General features: G+C 56.0%; 1 protein-coding gene, 1 long non-coding RNA gene, 1 pseudogene and 1 gene segment (V, D, J or C); 2 read left to right on the top strand and 2 right to left on the bottom strand.

Moving 5' to 3' along the window:
- Positions 1-3,159: 3,159 nt before the first annotated feature.
- Positions 3,160-4,038, bottom strand: LOC142092075 (feather keratin Cos2-3-like). Its single transcript, XM_075171813.1, has 2 exons — positions 3,903-4,038; positions 3,160-3,532 (listed from the first exon to the last, which is right to left on the bottom strand). Exons 1-2 carry the CDS (start codon positions 3,983-3,985, stop codon positions 3,226-3,228), a joined length of 390 nt encoding a protein of 129 aa, XP_075027914.1. The 5' UTR covers positions 3,986-4,038; the 3' UTR covers positions 3,160-3,225.
- A 2,035-nt stretch (positions 4,039-6,073) lies between these two features.
- Positions 6,074-7,857, top strand: LOC142091770 (T cell receptor alpha variable 4-like). The segment is given in 3 exon segments: positions 6,074-6,125; positions 6,960-7,311; positions 7,794-7,857. Coding segments are annotated over 3 exon segments (468 nt in total).
- A 1,741-nt stretch (positions 7,858-9,598) lies between these two features.
- LOC142091610 (uncharacterized) lies at positions 9,599-12,527 on the top strand. Its single transcript, XR_012676868.1, has 3 exons — positions 9,599-10,065; positions 10,776-10,936; positions 11,819-12,527. It is a non-coding gene; the product is annotated as an uncharacterized LOC142091610 (long non-coding RNA).
- A 408-nt stretch (positions 12,528-12,935) lies between these two features.
- LOC142091609 (olfactory receptor 6F1-like) lies at positions 12,936-16,037 on the bottom strand (annotated as a pseudogene).
- Positions 16,038-16,689: the final 652 nt, after the last annotated feature.

Below are 16,689 nucleotides of genomic sequence, written 5' to 3'. Positions count from 1 at the left end.
ATGAGTGACCTCCCAACGCCTGTGCTAGCCAGGGCCCCAGACCCTGTCCCCTGCGCCCACCCTTGGGGACAGACTGGCAGGGGAGGTTCTCTCTCTGCTACACACCTCCTGCTCCAGAAGAGAAGGCAGGTGAAGCCTTCTTCAGGCGGCTGGGGAAAGCCCCACAGTCACAGGCCCTGGTACCCATGGGTGACTTTTGCCACCCCAGTGTCTGCTGCAGGAGCAAACTGGCTGGGCACAAGCAAACCAGGACATGGCTGGGGCACGGGGAAGACAAATTTCTGATGCAGGCAATCCATGAATGGACTAGGAGAGAGGCTCGGTTAGACCTGCTACTCACAAATGAGGAAGAACGGTGGGATGATGTGAAGTTCAAGGGCAGCCTTGCCTGCGGTGACCATGAGACTGCGGGCCTTGAGATCCTCGGAGGACTGACCAAGACAGACAGGAGGATTACTGCCCCCGACTTCAGAAGAGCACATCTCAGTCTCTTCAGGGACCTACCTGCTTGGCAGGATGCCATGGGAAACTGCCCTGCAGCACAGGGGGTCCCAGGAGAGCTGGGTAACCTTCAAGGAGAGCCTCCTCAGAGCACAGGCATGGTCCTCTGCAATGTGGAGGAAAAAGCAAAGCTGGAGTGGAAACCAGCAAGGGAGGTGAAGGGAACCAGGAAAGGTGTCTCCGAGCCTATGGGCAGCAAACGGAGGGCTAAGATGTGATGAGATGGGGTCTCATTGCTCGGTGAGGAAGAGGACCTGGTGACAAATGATCGGGAAAAGGCTGACGTATTCGATACCTGTTTCTCCTCAGTTTTTACTGGTATGGCTTCTCCTCAGGCCTACCACATCCCTGTGCCTTCCTCTACGGGAATGAAGCAGCACCCACGGTAGAAGAAGAAACAATTAACGAGCTCTTACTATCAGTTGGGACCACTTGAGATGCATCCAAGGGTGTTCAAGGAGCTGACTGGACAGTCCCTACTCACTCCCTGGAAGGAAGATGGAGCAAATAATCTCAGAAGCCACTGCTTGACTCATGAAAGGCAAGAAGGGGGTTGGGAGCAGCTCACCTGGGTTTACCGAGGGCAAATCATGCCTCACCAACCTCATTGCTTTCTGTGAGGAGGGGACTGGCACTGTGGGAAGGGGAGGGCACTGGCTGTGGTGTACCTTGACTTTAGCAAGACCTTTGCCATGCCCTCATGGGTGCACACACATGCACCCCTAGACACACGCAGAGGTATGCGCACTCACAGGCACGCACACAGATACCATGGCATTTCCAGACACTGAACCTCTCCACGTCCCAAGTCTGTGGGTCAGGGATAACGTAAAACCTCGAGGACATCCATATTGCTGCAGCCAGAAAGAATCCCCACATTACAACTGAAAAAACTCCTCCAGCCTTAGATGCTCCCAACTGTCCTAAGCGATCTCCCTAAGAGAGACGTGGGGGTGTGGGACCAGCCCCAGCTCCGTAAAGGGAACGGTGCCCCACTGATGTATTCACACAGCAGCGCGGTGGTTTGCCTGGGACAAGCCAGACTCCCCACAGGCTGCAAACACGGAGGCTGGGACACCAGAAATTATACCAGTAAGAAAGGCACTCAGCCTCTACAAAGCAATCCTTAAAATGCCATTATTAGTGCTAAGACTAGAAAGAAAGGGAGCATAGTATAGAAAACGTTACATCGTCTGTCAGAAGAAATGCCATCCCTTCGTCTACAACAAGGATAATTGCAGATGCTATCATCGTTAAGAAGGACCTTCTGCTTATTCCACGGTTTACTGTGGTGGGGTTAGGAAGTCCAACTGTGCTGCTGCAGACGATGGTTATTAATAGCATGATTTGGGAAAAAAGAATTCAGATATGCAAGGGAAAGGCCTTTATGAAGTTTTGGCCTTCAGTTGTTCTGAGACGTGTGTCATTAGCCATAATTCCCTCTGGGTGGAGGACATTGGTATGGGGTTCTCCGTCCTTCCACTTGTACACTTTTGTCAAGACATCTGGATTTTCATGGCAGGAAATAAGATACGAGACCATAGTGGCTGCCCAGAGACATTTCCACTGATCAAAAGGGATGGGATTTACACGTAAAAGACACCTCTCCCCCCCGAGTGCCAGACAATTCCTGAGCACAAATTCTCGGGGGGACCAATGAAGCAGTCAAGAGCTCTGAGCCCAGCTGCAGCTCCCTTGGGAAGCGCACCCAGTTTGCTCGTCCCTGCTGATCTTCACGTTCTCCTGCACGCTCTGTATCAGAGCAACTTGATCTCCCTCAGAAAGACACCGTTTCACTGTCCCCATTTCTGTGCTGCGTGCCCTCAACTCCCACATGCTTAGCTCCATTTTCCAGCCTTGATGCATTCAGCGGCATGGGTGACTTTTCCCTGCGAATCCTGCCCATGCCTGCTGGCCGTGGGCCCTAGATTAGGTGGTGGAGAGGAGACGAAGGTGGAATATCAGCTATGGGCCATCCCAAGGGCTCTTCCCTGATTTAGCGTTCTTGCCATTCTGCAAAGCAAACCATCTTCTGGAACCTCAGACCCACCCCCTGCCACCCCAGCACAGCTCTGGCCATAGCAAGAGGAACTCCCTTCCTCAAGAGCCTCCCGCCTCTCTGGGCATTTGTGGGCAGAGACACAGCAAGGCAAGGCCTGATGGTCCCTGGCACCAGAGCAGCCAGGGATGACTTCCTCATCCAAGGGATGGTGCCCAAAAGAGGAGCCACTGCAGGGGGTCCCAACCTCCCATTCCTCTCCCAATGGAGAAGGGTCTCGTTGTGCCCTCATCCCCTTCCACCCCAGAGCAACACCCTTCTCCTTTGGCAGCTTGGGGAGTGTCCGCAGAGGGAAGGACCATGTGGAGGCCAGGCTTGAATGCAGCAGAACTTTAATGAGTCAAAAGAGGGAAACAAACTCACTCCAAGTGAGATCAGCAGTGCAGGGAGCCCCAGAGGCAGCCAAGAGTCTGCAGTCCTTGGCCATGGAGATGTTCCTGCATGATGTCCACCTGCCTACCCCATGGGGAGAGAGGAGCCAGATGGACCCCATCAGGCTGGCCTTGGTGGCACCTTGTAGCCAATGGGATCCAAAGCAAACCAAGAAAAGGGAGAGGAAGGCAAGGTCGGTCAGATATGCTGAAAACAAATCCAGAAGATCGATCCTCTGCCCAGCACCATGTTCTAGTTCCTCAAGGGGTCTCCCTGGGGCTTCCCCAGCATCTTTAGCAGGGGAGGCACCTTCTGCCATAGTAGCGGCTGGAAATGCCAGAGAGGTCACAGCACCCAGAGGTGATGGGCACTCCATCACAGCTGAGGATGCTGCCAACAGCAGCAGAGGTGGAGGATCCCACAATGGTGTTCTGCGGGAAGGAGCTGAGGATGGGGCCGGGCAGGGTCACCACCACGGGGGAGGGCTGGATGACGACAGTGGAGTTCTGGCACTGCCTGACACAGGGCTCATTGCAGCTGTTGGCCAGCGGGGTCGGGCCACAGGGAAGGCACGGCAGGCACTGGTCGTAGCAGGACATTCTCTAAGGGTCCGGAGGTGCGCCTGGGAGAGAGGACAGGGAGGAAGCAGAGCACAAGGGTGGGTGAGGAGCAACGTGGTTATCACAAAGGAGCCAAGGCCACTACTGAGTATAGAGCTGGAAAATATGCCAGCAGCGACATGGTCTTTATCACCCTACAAAGAGCAGCCTGGCCTGGAGAGGCTTTCTCCTAATTCGTAAACCAAAAGCCCCCTCAGACACATCCCAGCCTCTCTCTAAGCAGACCTTTTCCTGCTTCCCTCTCTCATGAGAAGAAGATCCAAACCCCAAGACAGGACAGAGCAATATCAGCTGAGATGTCCATTGAGGAGAGATCTCACTTTGGAAGAGGAGGAGAAGGGGCTCCAGACTCACCTGGTTTCCAAGCAGAAGGAGGCAAGAGAAGGGGATGAGAGAGCAGGGACCTGGACTGGCTTTTATACCTGCCCTTCATTGCCGCAGGACCAGAGGCCCTTTGCAGAGGTAACAATTCTCTGACCAGCTCATCTTGAATGCAAACCATCGCAGCTGATGATATGGGCTGTGCTTTGGTTTCCAACACTGCTGCCTTTTCATTTCCAGGTTTGTGCTGTGCCCATTCCCCGATGAAGGCTTCTCCTGAGTGTTGAGATGAAAGGCCCCAGGATTTCGAGGGCAGGAATGCAGCAGTGCGGGCAGAAGACTCAGCTCAAGAGCTGGACGTGTCCAGAGCAGAGAAGTGACGTCAGCCTGGGTCACTCTGGTGGGGCTGTTTGAAGTGCTGTTCTCAGGAAGAAGCTCCAGCAATCCTCAGCTGCACACCATGGGCTCCCACGCATGAGGACGTGCCATGTCCTTGTCTTTCCCTCCCTCCTCAGCTCACCCCCGTGGTCACTTGTTGTTGCCTCCCCAGGTGTGCATTGTGCTCCTAGGTTTTGACCCCATCCTGCCTTACACTGCCCGCAGGAAAAATGTTCTTGTGTAGATCATCGGCCTGGTGCTGTGTCAGGCAGAGGTGAGACCTTGGATCAAGCAGGTACTGAATGAAAGGAACACGGAGCTTGATATCACTGTGCTCTGAGTGGAAGGACAGAGCCTGTGGCTTGCACAGGGAAAGTCAACAAAATGATGACTGCTTTGGTCTTCCGCCTACAAGGACCTTCATGCCCTGCCTTGGAATCTTGGTCTGAGAGCCCAGCAACTGCCTCTGGGACGGAAGGGTCATTGGATTCGAGACCACACCTCCCAAAGGCTGCTGCTCTCCCACAGGGGTGTCCAGAAGAGACCCTCTTTCCAACAAGGGCTGTGCACATTGTGGAAAGTTCTTTAGCACATCTCCCCTCCTGAAGGTCTGTCTGCCTGGGCTCAGGTCCAGCTTGGAGACAATGCAGTCGAGGGCTTCCCCCCTTCCCTTGAGTGACCGCGGTGAGGTCACTGCCAGGGAGTTCTTCTGGGAGACTCACCCAGGGCTGATTCCCCTCTCCATGGAGCTGCTGCTGAGCTGAGGCTCCAGTGTACCTGAGGGCCAACCTCATTGCTTTCTCAGGAGGTAATGGGCACTGTGGAGGAGGGAAGGGCAGGGGATGTGTGCACCCAGAGTTCAGAAGGATGTTTGACACCCTCTCCCGCACTTCCTTTAGGAACAAACTGGTGATGAATGGGTTCATAAAGAGCCTGATAAGGTGGATGGAAAATTGGCTGGACTACCAGGCTCCAAGAGTTGTGACCATGAAGAAATGGGCTGACTGGAACCTCATGAAGGTTCAACAGAGCAACAGCAAGGTTTTGCATCTGATGGCGGAACCAGCCCATGAAGTCATGCAGGCTGGGGACTGGCTCCTAGGAAGCAGATCCACAGAAAAGGATGTGCGGTTTTAGGACACCGAGCTGAACATGAGACCACAGTGAGCCCTTGCAGAGGTGTTCAACACTGGACTGAATGTGACCTTGAGCAACCTGATCTAATGGGATCTGTTCTGAGCAGGGCAGTGATCTAGATGACCTCTGGAGGTCCCTTCTCACCTACATTCTCACTCTGTGAGTCCCCACCACCCCGGCCCTCCCTGAGCCCTGCACACCCATGGGCACGTGTGTCCTCACACCCCCTTTGCCTCAACACCACTTTTAGGCATGGTGCTGGGACTGCAGAGGGGCAGCTGAAGGGAGGCTCTCACCCTCCTCACTCCCACCCGCAGGACACCAGTGGCTGCTGTTTCCAGCCCCTGAGCTGGGAGACAGCTCTGGGAAGCTGGTCCATCTCCTGGGGCAGGGCCCTGCTGCTGCCCCGGGCTGCCCCCGGCGCTGTGCAGCCTTATTCTTGCTGGGGAGTCCTTGCTGCAGGAGGGGAGAGCCCATTCCCCGGGAGAGCAACTTGTCCCCCTGCAGAGCCACCGAGCCCTCTCAGCCCGGGCGAGACCCCGAGCGGCGCCGGCGCAGGGCTCAGCCCCGGGGCGGAGCTGGCGGCGGCGGAGAGGAGAGGAGGCGGCGGAGAGGAGGCGCCGCGGCCGGAGCAGAGAGCCGGGGCTGGCGGGGGGCAGCGAGGCGCGGGCGGCGGAGCGGCGGGATGCGGCGGTGCCGGGGCGCAGGGCTGGCGGGGCTGGCCGCGGTGCTCCTGGGTGCGCGGGGCTGGCGGTGGTGGATGGGGCCGGGGCTGTGCCCGGGCTGCTCCCCCGGGAGCCCAGCGCCAGCTCTTCCCTCTCCTTCTTCGACGTCTCTTTCCCCCTCCCTGCCTCTCTGCCATCTCTCGTCCCCCTTTCCAAACCCTCCGAGTCCCCTCTTCCTGGTCTCCCTATTTTTCCATCATCTCTGTCGGTACGAGCCTTCTTGCACGTATCCCTGCTTTTCCATGCCCCCTCTCCTTCCCCTGTGCATTCCGCAGTTCTTATTGCCCTGAATATAGCCCTCTGGCCTTCACTGTAACAACCCCTCTCCCTGTCTCCTCTTCCTCCATTTATCCACCCGTCTCTCCATGCATCTACCATCCCTAAGCCCCCTTCATACTATCTGAGACCCCTCTCTCATCTCTCCCTCTGCTTCCTTCATACCTGTAGGCACGTTTGCTTTCCTGCACCATGCCGTTATTCTATACATCCTCTCATCCCCCTGTGCATTCAGCATTTATTCTTCTTCTGAATTCAGCCCTCCTTCCTTCACTGTAACACACTCAACTCCCCTGATTCCTCTCCCTCTCGCCACCCATCCATCCACGCACCTGACTTTCATTCTATCTCTGCATGCACCAATTCCAAATTCCCCCCCAGACTTCTCCCCTTGCTCCACACACCCACACCACGATCACTCTCCATCCCTGTTGATGGGCACACGTCCCCATCCGTTCCAGTCTGGCTCTGTCTCACTGCCGCTCTTCCTGACGGTTTCTCTGGGAAAAGAGCCATCAGAGCTGGGCGATCTTGGGTGATCTTTGGCCTTTCCTTCTCCTTTCTCGGCAGTGGCTGCGGGCAGAGCCCAGGTGCAGCAGGAGCCGTCGGCAGAGACCACCGAGGGCACCGGCATCGCCATCAACTGCTCACACCCCAACATACAGTCAAACGAGGTCATCCACTGGTACCGTCAGCTCCCGGGCCGAGGCCCCGAATTCCTCGTGAGTGGTCACAAAGGGTCCAAGGATCTGCAGGAGCCGCCGGGGCGGCTGTCGGTGGCGGCAGACCGCCGGTCCAGCGCCCTGTGGCTCGCCCGGCCCCGGCGCGGGGACGCGGCGGTGTATTACTGCGCCGTGGGAGACACGGGGAGAGGAGCCGGGGCTGCGGCCGGGCACGAACCGCCGCGGGCGGGGCCGGGCGGGTGTGTCGGGGGCGGGGGGACAGCCCCGGGCGGGCCCGCCAGGGGGCGCTGCCGCTCCACCCGCCGGGGCCGCCCCGCCCCGCCCCGCCCCGCCCCGGGGCGGTTCCCCCGCCCCACCGGCCCCGGCCCCGGCCCCGGGCCCGAGAAGTCCCCGCACCCCGCGCCCCGCAGCCCCGGGGCTCCTCCCGTGGCGGATCCGGAGCCGCCCCCGGGCAGAAACCTTCTCCCGCCCCGCACCCCGCTCACCCCCGCTCTCCCACCGGGACGCGGAGAGAAATCCCCCGCGATAGTGGCGGCGGCGGCGGGGAGGAAAGGCGGCCGGATCGGCGGCGGTGTCCGGCGGTGCCCGGGAAGGAGCGACTGCAGCCGCCGGCCCCGCGGGCTCCCGGCCGGGAGCAGCGCCTTTCTGCTCTGCAGAGGGAGGCGGGCAGCAGAGATCCTCCTGCCCCCGGGCAGCCGGGCAGCCCTCGGTCCTGCCGCAGGGACCGGCCACTGCTGCTGCGCAACGGGCAGGGGCTGGGGATCGCTTTCACCCCACGAACATAGCCAGGCCCTGTTAGAGCAGAGAGACCCAACTGTACAGGGCTAATACAAGCCTTTGGTTTGAAACCACAACCAGAGGTGGTTTCTGGCTGGTAACCTTGTAAAGAGACTCAGGGTCGTGGTGTAACCCCTGCCAGCAAATGAACACCACACAGCCACTCGCTCACTGCCCTCCCTCCGCTGGGATGGGGGAGAATAGGGAGGGTAAAACTGAGTAAACTCATGGTTTGAGAGAAAGACAGTTTAATAACTGAAATAAAATAAAGTAAAAGAGGAGGAGGAGCAGTAATACTAATACTAATACTAATAATAATAGAATATACAAAGCAAGTGATGCACAAAGCAATTGCTCACCACCTGCCAACCGATGCCCAGCCAGTCCCCACACAGCGATTGCTGATTCCCAGACGACACCTCCTAGTTCATACAGCGAGCATGACGTTATATGGTATGGAATACACCGTTGGCCAGTTGGGTTAGCTGTCCTGGCTATGCGCCCCCCCAGCTCTTGTGCACCTGGCAGAGCATGGGAAGCTGAAAAGTCCTGGACTACTGAACACACTACTTACCAACAACTACAACATCACTGCCTTATCAACCTTCTTCTCATACTAAACCCAAAACACAGCTCTACACCAGCCACTAGGAAGAAAATTAACTCCAGCCCAGCCCAAACCAGGACACTCAGACACGCAAATACAAACTGAATCCTCCAGCTCCACAGGCCGCTTCCGCTGTGCTCCTGCTGGTGTTGGAAAGGCGTCCTGCAGAGCCAGCAGTTCTACCTCAGCACCAACACGAGAAGGAGATACTGATTGTCACAGACACCTTCAGGCGCATCCCGCAGTGGCCGGTGCTCGGGACATCGAGCTTGTTGCACAGGATTCCCCTTCGCCTCCGTTGAGAGCCCTTGGTGTTGAAGTGACGTCCAGGAGACGGGAGAGAAGCTGGAGCAGGGCACTTGTTGAAAGACACATCTGAGACCTCAGGAGTGAGCCACAAAGAGTTCTGCTAAGCTGCCCTACGGGGCTGGAGGTCTGAGGTGTGTGAGGGCTGGAAAGAGGCCTCTGGGCACGGGGTCCTGGGCCCAGCCAGTCCCCAGTGAGGCCCGTGTGGCTGCAGGAGCTGACAAGGCTGTGACAGTCCGTGTTCACGGGCTTGGGAGGCAGAGAGGAAAGGCTCAGCCCTCTTCCCTGCCTCAGCTGGGGACGGCTGTGGCAGCTGCAGTGGCACTGCAAGGGAGCTCCCGGCAGGGTTGCAGTCCTTGGGGAGCAGAGGGCAGCCCACCGTCCTTCTGCCATGGCCTCAAGGGAACAACAGGATCCTGAAGGCCTTGTGGGAGCCGCGTTGTGAATGGGGCTGCTGTGCTGATAACCTGTTTTCTGCAGTCCCTGCCAACGGTGTGAGCAAAGGGCCCTGGGCGAGAGGTGGCAGAGGAGCCCTGCTCCAGGCAGCAGGCAGCAGAAGACATGGAAAGCAAGCGGCCCTTTTGCTTGCCTGGGTATTGGTGTTCTGGGGCCCAGGGTGGGACAAGCAGCTGGAGATTTTGGGTGATGTGGATAGGCAGAGGGACGCAGAGGGACTGCCTGTACGTCGGGGAGCTGTGTTGCCACGTCCTCCCCCTGCCAGGGTGAGGGCGTCTGTCTGTCCCTGTGCCGTGGTTTCTGCAGCAGATGCTCCTCACAGAGATGTTTTCCTGCAGGTTCCTCCTCTATGGCCAGAGGCGAAGGGCGAGAGTGTGCCACAGCCGGGTCCAGGCACTTCAGTGTGTGCCTGGTCCTGTCTCCATCCGGATGGTCCCAGGGACAGGGTGGACACGGGGGGGTGCAGGGGTGCCTTCTCCACCTCCGCAGAGCTGGGCGCAGGCCTGTGCAGCTGGCGAGGTGGTTGATGTCAGGAGAAGTCCGCGAGGGATGCCTGTCCCTCTGATGGACAGTCCTCAAACCACGGGTCTGTTATCTCTCTAGAGAGCCTTCCTGTGGCAGAGCTGGGGGGACAGGCCCCAAGGGGCCGGCCTGGAGCAGCAGGGAGAGAGTTTTGCTCCACCCTCGGGGCTGTGGTTTGGAGGCCTCTTTGATCTGGCAGAGGCAGAAGAGGTGAAGTTGCAAGCCTCAGGTCCCTCATGCTGGCGGGTGCCCGGGCACCCCATGAAGGGGGAGCGTGACATGGCCCTGATTTTCCTGGCCGCCCTGCTGGGACTGGCAGACTTTGGTGAGATGCAACTTTCAGGCTGGGGAGAAGGAGGCAAGAGTTTGCGCAGCTGGTGGTGGAAGGGAGGAGACGCGAGGCCTGACTGCCCGGGGGATCCGGGAGTGTTTCTGTAGGGAGAGCTGGGGCTGCAGACGGGCACGGCACGTAATCTGGGAGATGTCAGGAGGGAGTAACGGGCATAGGAGGAGGAGTGAGACCTCCCCTTCCACTTGCAGGTACAGAGCATTCCTGAATGTGCTGCTAATAGATATGAAGCCTGAAAGAGGGAAAGACGCTGTTTGGGGGTCAAACAGAGCAGGCTAACTCGAAGCAAGAAGAGCTGAAATGCCGTGAAAGGACAGGGCAAGGGCAGAGGATGCGGTGTGCCATATGGAGGAACTGTTATAGCAGGAAGGTATGGGCAGAGGTGGGAGAGGAACAGCTCATGTCTGCTGCTGCTGAAGGAGGGACCAGCAGTTAACACAGCTCAGAGGCAGATATGGAGAGAATCAGTGGACTGAAAGACCTGTGAGTACTGCTGAAAAGCAGGATGATCTGGGGCGTCAGGAGTGGCAAGATCCTGCAGAAAGAAGTGTGCAGGGACAAACAGCTCAGCATTTCAGAGGCGAGGAAAAGTGAGGTGGGAAGTGGGGACAGTGAGCAAGCTGATGAAGTGACAGACGGACAGGTACACGGGCAAGCAAAGCTGAAAGCTCTTTCTGGCTTTACAGGTCATGCCCAAAAGGACTCTGTGCTCCAGTTCCCAGCAGAAGTGACCATCCAGGTGGGACACAGCGCAACTCTGCATTGCAATTTCTCCACCAGCTCTGCCATTCCCTACCTCTACTGGTACCAGCAGCTCCCAAACCAGTCCCCTCAGATGCTGCTGTGGGTGAGCAAATACAGAGCTCGTGAGGGTTTGGGAAGGTTCTCCTCTGCATTGTCTGTGGAGACCTCCCAGGTGCTTCTGCATGTGCGGGGTGCCGAGCTCCCGGACAGCGCTGCCTATTTCTGTGCACTGAGCCCACACTGGTGCCCAGAGCTTGCAGCACTGCACAGAAAGGTGGGGGTGCTCTGAGGAGCGGTTCCCTCCCTGCCACCGCTTGCGTGTAGCTCTGAGCCCAGCCTGCCCAGCAGTGGCACCTGGGGCTGTGGGGAGGCTGGGCCTCTGCCTCCCCAGCCTGTGCTGCTGTGAAGCACGTGCCAGCATGAGTTTTACAGCTGTATCCAGAGCCAGCGTCTTTGATGATGAAAAGGGTCCAAGAAACCTGACTTGGGGCAGACCCATTGGAGGCTACACCACAAACAAGCCAAACCAGGCTTGTAAATGCCCTCTGCTTAAAATGGCTGGTAGACTGGAGTGAGTGCTCAGGGCAAGTAACCTCTCAGCTTGTCTTCTTCTTCCCTTTCCCTGGGCCTCCACTGATGGCCACAGCTGGAGAGCGAGGCTTTTGGTAGGAGGCACAGCTGTTCTTATGGTTTTGCCATGGGGCCATAGTAGCCCAAGGAGGGAAGAGCCCTTCCTTGTCCTGCATCTGGGCGTCAGCAAGTGAAAAAGACCCATCAGCCAGACGTTGGACAAGATTCTCTGTTCAAACCCTTCCTGCACTCACCCACTGCCGGAGAGTGGTCCCACTCTTTGTCACGTCTCTTCTCCTTCTCAGGGAAATCACCAGTGCTTGGCTGGGAGGAACCCCTGTGTCCCTGAGTCCATGCTGGTTCCTCTGTCCCACAGCTGGTAACCACATCTCAATGATCTTGTTTCCTCCCATAGGCAATGGAATGGTTGTGGGGACCTCTTCTCAGGCAATCCCACCCCAGCATTGCATGTGGAAGCTCAGCTGGAGGGTGCTGACTTTCCAGCTGGATCCCACCCTGTGAATTGGAGTCTGTTGCTCATGAAGTATCCTCCACTTCACCTGAGAAAGCCCAGGGTACTTGGTTGTTGTCCTGCTGCTGTTCCAGGATGGCCTGCCTCTCCCAAGTGACGTGGGTCTGCTCTGCCAGCCCTGTTGGAGGCTTTGCATGTCCCTATTTATCTCAGGGGCCTTTGGGCAGCGTTGATGGGGAATTGATGGCAGCCCTCAGTGTTCCGCACTCTGCTGTGTCTCGGGTCCCTTGGACATTTCAGGTCCTGCTTTTGATTGATCTCCAGGGCTGCAGAGGGCTTCAACACTCCACAGACACAATTCTCCCCCAAAAGCAAGGAATGACAAGCAGTGATGGCTACCTGAGGACAGACCTAGGCTCAGGCTCTTTCTCCAGCCTCAGTGGGCTGTCCCAGGGATTTTCCCAAATGCCACTGAGAAAGAGAGCACGGCTGACAAGGGTGGGCATCAGCCTGTCCTTGGGCACTGGTGCCTGGGCCTGGCTGCAGGTCTAAGAGCCAAATGCCCAGGACAGGTGGACGCCGGAGAATCGCCTCCAGAAGCACCACTGCTTCCAGAAGGGAGGAGTAGACATTCAGTCCGGACTCAATCATCTCACCTGGAGAGCTCTACACCCAGGTGAAATCAATCCCGCTCTGTTCATAAAAGTGTATCTGCCGAGTTGGTGCCTCCTCCTTATGAAGTGGTCGCATGGACGCCCTTCACTGTCAGTGTGCAGAAAGAAGAGCTTTGGGAACATGATTCATCTGTTCTGGAATGAGAATGGGAAGGGGAAAATCAAGTGCCCTCTGGAAGTGCTAATGTCCCCCCAATGAGTGTGAAGAGAGGCTTGCTACCCAGCCAGCCTTTCACAGCCCTGCAGTCTGGGGACTTGGACAATCACATTAAGGTGTTTTCACAACAAAGCCCGAAATGGGTGGAACAAGGACTGTTAAAAACTGATGGGGGGTTTTAGATGTGGAAATGCCCTAACATATCTAGCATGAAGCATAGTCATTTGCATATTTTTAATTAAAAAAGTGCCTTCAGAAATGGATACAAGAATCTATATCGCAGAGAAAATGATTGATGACATCTGGCCCAGAGAACGTCAGCCTGGATGTCAGAAAGGCCAGCAGCAAGGTGGCCAGAAAGCCTCCCAGCCAGGAGCTGAGCACCAGCCGAGCAGAGAGGACACTGTTCATGAGGGAGCTGTATCCCAAGGGGTAGCGTGTGACTGGGTAGCGGTCACAGGCCATGAGAGAGAGGAGAAAACACTCAGTGGAGCCGAGGGAGAGAAGAAAGAACAACTGGAGGATGCAGACACCGAAGGAGATGGTCTGGCTAGTCCCTAGCATGACTCCTATGGCTTTGGGAACAACACCCATAGTGTACCAGATCTCCAGAAAGGCGAGACTACAGAGAAAAAGTACACTGGGGTAGGGAGGATGCTGTTCATCCACACGAGGGCTATGATGGATGCATTGCCCATGGCTGTCAGGGAGTACATCAGTGCAAATACCACCTCAGGGGAGACCCGGGAATGCCACATGCCTGGGAAGCCAAGAGGGATGAATTCTTCCACACTTGTCCCATTTGCAGTGTGCCCCCAAATGTTGAGGTTCATCTGCAAAGACAGGAAAGTCTCTGTGAGAGTTCGCATGCCTGTGCTGGTCCTTCAGATGCTACTGGTAGTGAAACAAAGCCATCATCCCTGAAAAAGTAGTTGGTGCAGAGCATGCGAAAACAGCATCTGCCCTAAGTTAAAATTGTCAGGGAAATCCTTTGCTGCAGAAACGTGTTTGGACAACTCGACCTGACCCTGAAGATCAGGCCTACACCATCAAATGAGCATGGAGAATTATTTATCAGATCGAGCGCAGGCATCTCCTTTAGAACACGGTGAATGCAATTGCTTCCATGAGACGAAAATCCCACTTAGGGAACTGTGGATGGCAGGCCGAGGGTCTCCAGCTCCGTGAAAGGCTGTTGCAGAGGAAGGCAATAACACACCTGCACTCTTCAGGGCAGGAAATACTGAGTTGCAATCTCAGCAAATGAGACTGAGGGAACAGAAAACTCTCATGACAATGTGGCGCTGGAAGAGATTTTCTCACCTCTTCAGCTGATCACAAGGGGTTCTGTGTGAGCCGGCACAGGCAGGACGCAGGAACAACCACAAAACCAGGGGTGAAATGCAAAGCGAAAATTCATTTTCATTACCTCGCCAACCGGGGGATCCCCGAAGCAGCACCTGGGACGCAGGCACTGCGGAGCTCAGTCCGTGCTGGAGGATCAATGAACCTGCTGGTTTCGCCTGTGTATCAGGGATTTGCGCAGGCGTAGTTTACCACGGTGCTTTGATCTTTCCCACAGCAGGGCAGGCATCTCAAGCATGTTCGATAGGTGCCTCTAGGTCTATCACAGGCCTATGTTATCTAAACACAGATGTCCCACTTGTCCTACACGCAGGGCTAAACAATGGTTAGTATCATACATGTGTTTTTCGACACACCAGCTGCAAGTCACTCGAGCGTGTTTACAATCCTCCTCGCCGATCTTCCGTTATTTTCCCACAGTTTCCAACTGAGATGGCAGCAGCACAGGGCAGCAGGCTAGCATGACAGTCATTACTCAAGGACTCGTGGTCTCGTACATTTGCTTTCTTCCAAGGCTCAGCACAGGAAGCTTTTGCAAATACCTCCATTACCTCCACTGATGTCTCCTTCTCAGCATAGCTACTAGGGGTAAGGCTCACCTCTTTGTAATTTTGCCATCTCAGAGTCAGGGGAAGGACTTCTGCCGACCAAGTTGGAAGATGTATGATGAAATACTCTTATCTCAGCTCCTCAGCTTACCCCCCTTCCTTGGACAGAGAAAAGGCACTTGGGAGAGAGTCATGGCTCATCTTGCCTCATATACAGGGCTAAAAGCCCTCTAGAAGTGCCAGGTTGCCTCTGAGGACTAAGGCAGGAGTCTAGCGAGCAGCTTGGATGGATGTTGGGCGTCTCAACTTGGGCAGAGATATCCATGCCTCAGTGATTGAGGGCAAAATTCTCTGAGCTGGATCCCCCCCAGGGTAGCTCTGCTGAGAAGCCAGGTGAACCGAAGGGTTTCATCTATGCCCTCCCTGCAGACAGGGGGGGATTCTTGATCAGTTCTCTAGGGGAGAACCGATCTCATCCTCAGGTAGGTATCTAAGACAGGTGGAGCTGAACCACCACCGCAAGGATCCCTTTCCCTCCTTTCTTCCTCCTTAGGAGTTGACATACCAGAAATCTCATGTGGCTAAAGAGCAGAGAAATCCCCCTTAATCTGGCTCTCCTTAAACGTGCAAGGCATTGGAAGTCTGTGCTAGAGGGCTTGGGCAGGCTTCATTCACCAGCGTAGCCAATGGAAATGATCCAAACAACATCTCTTCATGCACCATCCCCCAGATGAAGCCTTGGTCCCCTTGGCTGAGGGAGAACATTGGAAAGAGGTTGATTTCTTGGAGGAGCTCTGGAGGCCGTGATGTCAGGAGAAGTGTGGATGAGCAGCTTGCCGACTCACTTCAAGCTGTACACAGTGGCCCGACGTTGTTTCCTCTCCATCCACCTGGTAGGTACCCACAGCTTGTGCTCCCGATGTTCTTTCCCCCTGACAGCCACCACTGTACTTCCACAAAGGGGGCTTTGTGTGCACACACACGGTGTAAACTCCCTCCAGTTTAGCTCCATCTAGTGAGAGTATACACCAAAGAGCCACCAGCATCGTGAGCATAAAAACATCCCCACACCCACCTCATTAACGCACTGAAGCTCAAACTGGCCGCACCGAGGAGGCGGTTTTCTGTTCCCCGCTGTGTGCCACAGGGAGTTGGATCTCCGGGGATCTCATGGGTTTGCTGGAGATGGGTGATGCTCTCTCTTCACACCGGCCAACCTAAGAACAGCAGTGCCATTCTCTGAAGTGGCTGTCAGGCTGGGTGTTTGCCTCCTGCCTGCAGCTGGGGTGTGTGAACCTTGTCAGGAGCTCCGTGCTCTCTTGCGTGGCCCCTTGCTGACAGGCGGGAGACGTCTGAAACAGCCACGTCCCAAGAGACTGGAAACGTCAAGTATTTGGTGCTGGATATTCCTGTGGTCCTGAAACCTCCAGGGTGGAGATAACTAAAGGCAACTGTGGACACTGGAATAGAGAGAGAGTAAGGTAAGGGATTGACCTACCTCATTTCCGAGCCTCTATCTGCAGCTAAGGCCTAAGTCTTCAGTCTTCCTTGAAGTGAAGATCTAAGTAAAGATCTAAGCGCAAAGTCAGACAAGACATGAGTCAGGGGAAATTGATCTCCCTTGCCTCCAGAGCAGGTGTCTGCAGGTGAGCTGCTCATCTTTGCTCCGTTGATCGTCAGCGGAGAGAAATAGGCACTGTCAAACCTCCGTTCACCCTGTCTCGTACAGATCAGGCAATCCATGCCTACCAGCATCTATTTTTCTTCTGTTCACACTCAAGATAGACTAGACAGCTGGCTTAAACAACACACACACACACAAGTCTCAACCTCTTGGCATCTAGAGTTAGTTGGGAAGACTCACACCCAAACGGAGGCTGTGTACACTGTCCAGGGCCACCGCACAGGAGTTGGACTTGACAGAGTCATCTTCTGCAAGTCCTGTGTCCAAGGCTCTCTGTCTGTCCCTGAGTACCGTGGACATGGATATGGGCTTCAGCCATGGGACGGGGGTGCTTAGAAGGCTAAGTAGGTGTGGGCTTATTTATTGTTCGGTGAGGAAGAGGACCT

The sequence above is a fragment of the Calonectris borealis genome, chromosome 22 (assembly GCF_964195595.1).
Source record: "Calonectris borealis chromosome 22, bCalBor7.hap1.2, whole genome shotgun sequence".
NCBI lineage: Eukaryota > Metazoa > Chordata > Aves > Procellariiformes > Procellariidae > Calonectris > Calonectris borealis.
This window is presented reverse-complemented; position numbering and strand designations above follow the sequence as displayed.

What these genes read in the sequence shown, in the direction of transcription:
- LOC142092075 (XM_075171813.1), bottom strand. Translation starts at nt 3,985, where the DNA reads ATGAAGGGCAGGTATAAAAGCCAGTCCAGGTCCCTGCTCTCTCATCCC. An exon ending in TCTGCTTGGAAACCAGGTGA is followed by an intron (nt 3,533 to 3,902) that starts GTCTGGAGCCCC and finishes GGACCCTTAGAG; the next exon opens with AATGTCCTGCTACGACCAGT.